General features: G+C 45.0%; 1 protein-coding gene across 1 annotated transcript in view; it reads right to left on the bottom strand.

Moving 5' to 3' along the window:
- The window catches only part of CNOT1 (CCR4-NOT transcription complex, subunit 1), a 47,419-nt gene that overhangs the window by 13,736 nt on the left and 26,610 nt on the right, over positions 1-7,073 (bottom strand). The window contains exons 24-33 of the mRNA XM_010140997.1: positions 6,799-6,978; positions 5,725-5,841; positions 5,213-5,323; positions 4,563-4,640; positions 4,073-4,250; positions 3,477-3,607; positions 2,614-2,910; positions 1,264-1,404; positions 1,061-1,165; positions 525-644 (exon numbers count right to left, since the gene is read on the bottom strand). Coding sequence (XP_010139299.1) covers positions 525-644; positions 1,061-1,165; positions 1,264-1,404; positions 2,614-2,910; positions 3,477-3,607; positions 4,073-4,250; positions 4,563-4,640; positions 5,213-5,323; positions 5,725-5,841; positions 6,799-6,978 — 1,458 coding nt within the window. The remainder of the gene's footprint in view (positions 1-524; positions 645-1,060; positions 1,166-1,263; positions 1,405-2,613; positions 2,911-3,476; positions 3,608-4,072; positions 4,251-4,562; positions 4,641-5,212; positions 5,324-5,724; positions 5,842-6,798; positions 6,979-7,073) is intronic.

Raw genomic sequence — 7,073 nt, 5'->3', positions numbered from 1 at the left:
CAGGAATGAGTGATTTCTGCCAGGACTGTATTTGTGAAACTCAAATACTCATTGGTGGTTCTGCTTCAGAAATTACAGTGTCCAGAAAATAAACACCTAGGGTACTGTGGTTAGTTATGCTGGCATTTTAAATACGAAAATTAAGCTGTGGAAATAACTAGCACACAATTCTAGCAGCCCTTAAAGGCCAAGTAGGCACACAAAAACCTCTTCATTATCTCAAAAGCCATACTTGCATCCATGATCTTCCCACAAAAGAAACTTGAGATTTGAATAAAATGTTTCTCTGCTACTAAACCAACGTGTAGTAATCACCACTAGCAGATCTCGTCCCAGGCTGGGTTACAAACCCCGAAGACTGGATAAAAGTTTTATTGTTGTCACTAGCCTGACATTAAAATCAACACACCTTTCAGCCACTATTCTCCAGCAACTCAGCCTGGTTCTTAGCAAAGGACACCACTTCTGCAGCATTCACCAAACAGCTACAGCACTCTCAAGCTGATTAATTCAGAAATCTCTACCTTCATAGGCTGAGCCAAGAATCCTGTAGGCTGAGTTAAGTCATTGGTAGGCAAGAAGCCAGGGACATTGCGTGCAAACTCTTCATAAACAGCCAGCTGTTTTGGGTCCACACCTCCAACCTGTGCAATGAAAAGAACGAGCGTTAACCTCCTTGTTATGCCCTGCAGCAGGAAGAAAGGAGGGCAGTTTGTGTCACAGGTAGCTGCTCAGTCATGGTCTTAAACAGAGCGGCCTAGACATCATCAGTAGGATTTAGCTGCTCTGTGCTGAGGTCCTGTCTCCTGTCACACCTCCCAAGAGGAGGATTTTGCTCCACAACTGCAACTCGCATTACCAGAAACGGGAATAACCGAATACTGGCTTCATGCATGTCTGAGGCACAAGAGAAATGCTCTCCTAGGACCACATGGAATGTCCTTTAAGGGAAGAAAATACAAAGCAGACAAGCTAAGGAAACAGACTGGTCATCTTTCAGCAAAAGGAACAGCCTAGAACAAGAGGCAGCATCAGAACACGGCCGAGTTAATACCCTCACCTTTAACCTGATCTGCTCCGGCATCCGCTCCGCCTGGTAGGTTAACACAACAGGATCACAGTATCGACGACCCTCTTGCCTCGCGTGTTTCCGGAGCTCAAATTCCTGGAAAACACACCAACCACCACAAGGAATTTAGACACCGAGTCTGGATGTATCTGAGCACGCCCAACACTTGTAAAAGACAGCAGTCCCACACTTACAGTTGCAAGCCTCTTGTCCATCTCGGGGCCTGCCTTTTCCACAGCCGTCTTCTGGATAAAGCAGCAGGCCAGCTCGCAGTTATCCTGCGCCAACTGGGCAGCCGCCTGCTCCATCATGTCCCTCTGTTGTGGGGAGGCTGCCTATTGAAAACCACAGCAATCAGTGAAGGCGGTAAATTTTCCTTGTCTATTACAAGCCTTAAAAGCTGCACCACTGCCTCTATAGAACACCAGCAATAAAAGGGAATGCTCTTAGGAACACACTCTCTTTGCATGGAACACACAATAATAAATTTAATTTTGCATAGCTTTGAATAAAACATGCAGGCAAGATGACAGTAAAGGCTTTCAACAAGGAACAAAACCAGCAGGAGGTTCTCCGTCTTCACCAACCTATCTCCAGGGCACAGAAACAAAGCCCTGCTTTAGACTGATGCTCAGACAACAGATGCTAACGCAGGAAAAAAAATAATCAAGCCTAAAAGTTTTCCACTTCCTAGATTCTAGCCAGAAGACAGAAAGGTGCTTTGCTAGCAATGCGAAACAGCAGTCCTAAGCCTTTTCCAGAGGGTTCCCCTTCTGATACAGATTTTCTTCTCTTCTCAGGAGTCTGCTTTAAGAGCACCCTGAACAGATGGACTGACTTTCCAGGGTGCAAAGCAGCAACTCCCACTGGAAACGAAGCACGCACGTTAACTCAAACAGTCCAATCTGCTCGGATTTCCTTGTCCATTAAGATCTACCCTTTCTCACAAATTCTGAGAACTGCTTCACTTCTTCCAAATAAAAGAAAATCCTTGCTTGTTAACCCCCTTCACATAGAATAAGGCAGATGTGAATTTTTTGATGTCTTGTTCAGCACTTTCTTCTGCAACACAAAAAACTTCTTGTTTTCATATCTAGCAACACCACATGTCAGTAAAATCTGCCTGAAGCATGCTGAAGCAATCCAAGACATCACCAGAAAGTCCCAGAACCAACTCAGTCCTGCCCGCTCTAGCTCTTCTACCTCAAAACCCACACAAACAGAAGCACTCCAAGGCTTCTGTGATGGGATCAAACTGCAGGGAACACTGGGGGAAAAGAAAAAGGTAGTCAGGAAGTTGGTGTGCACCACAGTAGGATCCACATTACAGGCTTAAGAGTGTCTGACATGAGCTGGCATCTCAGCACAGTTTCTTCCACTGTAATTCCACAAACCATGAGACTTTTGCCTGCTAACTTCGCATCCCTGCCTGTTAAGCCACGTAAGTCACCTCCCAAGTCTACCGTGTGGAGAACTGATTTGCTAATGCTGGATGTCTACAGTCCTCTAAGCTGGAAATAAGCTTCAGATGACACGACTCTTACCCTCAGTGCAGTAGCAAAACTATTTTTCAAGTTGGTAGCTATGCTCATCAGCAAAGGCTCCCTGCAGGTAATCATGGCCATCCCAGCAGTCAGGTTCCGCATCATGTGGTGCGCGGCCACACGCATTCGCGACTCCTCCGAATCCAGCGCGAAGTCCTTCCTGACTATCTGCTCGCACGTCGTCATGGCAATCTTGATGGACCTATCCACCACCGGATGGACCAGCTCCTGCACCGCTCGCTCTATCGCCTGCCGCACACACTGCTTCAGCTGCGGGTGCGCTTGAAACAGCGGGATCTGGAGGAGGATTAGGAAAGCTGGGTGAGAAAAAAGTAAACTGGAATCCCACCTACCCTAGATCTTCACATTTTCTGAACAGCTCGTAGATTTACTGTCATAGCTTGGCTACAGTGCAGCCCTGCCACGTTCCACGTGCAGCTATTACAATACCCGTTTGTAATTCTGAAACCGGGACATGGGACCGTTTCTCTTCCACAGCTGCAGCTGAGCACAATGCAAAGACTAACTTAAGAACTAGGTCACTCTTAAGGAGCACAGAAGCTCCTTTTAAGCTTAAGTCCTGATAACAACTATCGCTACTGACATTGCCAGAACTAGACTGGATACTAACGTCAATGTCACAGCAAAAGAGCACTTGACCATGTGAAATTTTGTTAACTAATGCCAACTACTAACCACCCTAAAGTCTTCCATGTGCTTTTTTGTTAGTGCTCACCCACCCCATGACTTTGGAGAGGTGACACTCCAATAACTCCAGCTTACAAAGCCCTGCTCCCACCAGCCGAGCCCTGCAGCAATGCCGGTGGTAAGACCTCGTTTAGCCAATCAGCTGCAAAACTTACCGTCGGATTTAGGGTAATATGTGGAGCCAACCCTCCTAAAGAATAGACGTTGATGTCGTGGTAGCTGTACTGGGGCTGTGGAGGAACCGTGGCTGTACAAGTGGTGCTGGTAGCTGGAGTTGTAGAAGCAGCTGGAGAATAGAGCAACGTTTGGATTGAACCATTACCGAAAGGCTAACACTTATAATGGAAGCACATCGATCTCGTTTAAATCAGCAAGACTGAGACAGAAAAGTTTTGCACTTTGATCATGAAGCCTCCTAAACTTATCGAGCAATTTTTGTTTTCCATTTTCCCAATGATTAATACCAAACCAGCATGAGCACGTTTTGACCCAGCTTAGCCCCTGATGTTAACAGATCCATCCTGCTTCACTCCCTCCTAAGGAGCAGTTACATGCAGCACAGCTAGATTTAGTCTTCAGGACAGCCTCCACGCCCTTCCCATCTCCAAACTCTATATACCCACTTCTATCAGCAAACTACCCGAGCATTCGGCAATGTTACGATAGCTCCACGTTTTCCTCTGCGACAGCACAACCTGTCTTATTGGAACCGCTACAGTGTGGTTCTGGATTCTGCATGAAGTGTACTCACTAGTTGTTGTGATGGGTGGCAGCTCCTCTGGCTGCTTCACATCCTTCTTTGGAGCAGAGAGCTGCTCGTCCAGATTTTTCAGACGATCCTTATCTTTCAGGAGACTTCCAGGTTTCAGCTCATTGATGTCTAGTGCAAGATTCTTGCAGAGCACCTCAATCTCAAACTTCAGGTTCAACTGCACAACAATTCTAGTTTAGGTTATGTCACAAGGAAAACACCCGCACTTTTGCTGGGCCACTGGACTCCCCAGCTTCCCATTCTAACCCCATGCCTTTTCGACTTTAATAGCCACTGAGGATTAGACAAGTATCTTGCGAGCTGACCTCACAGGAGAAGAGTTTCATCCAAGTTCTACCAAATTAAGTAATGCCCAATTCTCCCCACGCTAAAGAAGTGAGAAGTGAAATCTGGTCCATCACATCTCCCTTCTTGACCGGTATGTCAAGAAAACCTCACACAGGTATAGAAAAGAAAAACAGAAGTTTACTTTTAGATCATGTTCTTGATGTAGCTCAGCTAAAACATTCATAATGGCCATTGTCCATGGGTTCGGAGGCCTGAAGACCTACAAGAGAAAGAGAAGAGCAAAATGACACAAACTTCTTGAATTGTTTGGATAAGTGAGGACTGGAAGGTTTTGACAAGTGAACAGGTGTGCAAACCACCGTGCAGAAGTTTGTACAGCTGCAGTCCGGGCTGAATTTAGTATTCTGTTTGACTGGAACCCTATTAGGAAGCTAGTTGAACATTAAACTGGAAACACAATGACTTGGTCCCTCTGAGGGATCAGTTCTATGTCAAGCAGAACTGACCAGAGCTGATCACAGGGTCAGAGCGGGGCAGGGGAATTCAAACAATAAAATCCAAGAAGAAATAGACCTTTCAGTGCATCTTTCCATTTCTCCCCAGAGTTCTGTGCAGGGACATCACAGAACAGCTAACACCACCTCTTTAGGCTGAGAAAAATGCACAGGTCACCTACTTTCCCTCAAAACAGAATTCCTTTAAGCCCTTACACCCTTCTTCTTTCTCTCCATGAAACTCAAACAGTTTGCACTTGGTGGAAAAAGCTGATTACTTTCTGCAGTACTTGTTCTGCCACTTGAGGAGTAAACCTGTCAGCACAAAGTCACTTACCACACTCCTGACACTGGATTCTAAGACTTTGGCAACGAACGGCACTACATAAAGCAGTTCCTGCTGTCCCTTAACGTATGCTTCCAGTAGCAGCGATTTGACATCCAAATCCTGAAAAATACCATCAACAATTGGAAAGGGGAAGAGGGTGGAGAAAACAGCAAGCACACGGCAAAAATTCTACTTGTGTGCTACTTCCATACAGGACATACTGGCAAGGTTGAGTCAAGACAGTCCTTGCATTTCAGACTAAGCAGCAGTTACTTTTTGATTGAGGATTTACAGATATACACTTTTACACGGGATTAATTCATTTATTTTTGCCAAGGACTTAGATATTAACTTTGCTATACAAAAAATACTCAGACTTCTTTAATGACCAATTCTGGAATCAGACTTTGTACTTAACACACAAAAAAGAGGCACCAGGAGGGCGATGAAGTTTCCCAAAGCCTATGGTGCTGCATAACAGCATGCCAATTCCTGTCAAATCCGTAAAGACAGAACCTCACCGTGTGCAGTATGGGCTTATTTTTAGCCAGCGTAATCATTCCCAGCCAGTGACCAAGGTTCTTTAACAAGGAACGGTCCGAGAAGTTGGCTGCAGCTTTATCTGATGTCAGTAGCACCTAATAAAAAAAACCAAACAAACAGTTTGAGCAACAGGAAGATAATCAGACTCAAAACCAAATCCAGCAGCTGATCTGACTTAAGACTAAGTTTTAGAACTAAGTTCTGAGCTTCAACCACATTAGAGATACTCAAAAGCAGCCTTCCCTTCAAGGCAGCAGCCCATAAATCTGCCCTGTAATGATTTCAAAACTCTTTGAGAGGATCAAAAAGAGGATTACTCTTTTTTCTGATCTCACCATTGACTGTCAAGACTGTTAAAGCGAACTTGTGAAGGCAATGCTTCCTCTTAACGCTTCGTCACAGACCTGAAGGCTAGAGTTTGCACTTCCCATTTCGAGTCTTAAATCAAGTCACAAGTATTCTGCTGTTAGTTCTGTTCCTGAGCTTAGGAGGAGCATCAGCTGCACACAACAAGGTCAGCGATGCTCTAAAGAGCCAGGAGATCCTTTTGCACTATAGCGTAACCCACGGTGGTCAGGAAATTCCACCAATGGGTTTAAAAATAGTGCTTCCTTGACAAACTTCTTGCACCTGCTCATCTTTTCTGGGCTACCACTTCTGTTGTCTCCTCCCCTTCGCATCATCTCAGTCCTCCAGTGAATTTTGGTTGTTAGACCCCCATTTTCTAAATCCTCCTCCTCTCCTTTATTCCTTGTCCAGAACAGCAGAGAGTGTTTTTCTCATCTTTAGGCTTTCTTCACACTGAAGAACTAGACCACAGGCAATTTCCCTCCAGGTTTTAATGCACAAGCCTCACACAAATTGAGTCCACCTACACCAGTGAATTCAAATGCAGATTTGCCCTCTCATCATATCGTTTGAATTATGTCTTTGGTACATTCCTGACTGGAAACAGTCTGATGATCAGCCACGCAGTTAAGCTAACAGCCTCAGAACAGCACGCTCCTAAAGCTTCAGATCTACTGAAGTATTAGAAAACTCGCACTACTCACCTTGATATTTCTGTAGGTTTCATTCAGAACCATTTTATTAAACTCTGGGTTCTTGAGTGTGTCAAGGAAGTTTGAATACAAGCTGTGAAAGTTGGGCTCAATACTGACTCTCTTCATCACAAGATACTGCGATACCCAAGGCATGAACTCTTCTTTCACCGTTTCCTTCAGTTCTTCAACCTGTCTCCGTACCAGAGGGGAAAAAAAAAACAAAACAACACCCACACCACAGAAGATATGAGAAGATGACCACAGATTTCTGGGGTCAGCTCTGA

This window comes from Buceros rhinoceros, unplaced genomic scaffold (assembly GCF_000710305.1).
Source record: "Buceros rhinoceros silvestris isolate BGI_N320 unplaced genomic scaffold, ASM71030v1 scaffold8798, whole genome shotgun sequence".
NCBI lineage: Eukaryota > Metazoa > Chordata > Aves > Bucerotiformes > Bucerotidae > Buceros > Buceros rhinoceros.
The sequence above is the reverse complement of the archived record's forward strand: the minus strand, read 5'-3'. Positions and strand labels throughout refer to the sequence as shown.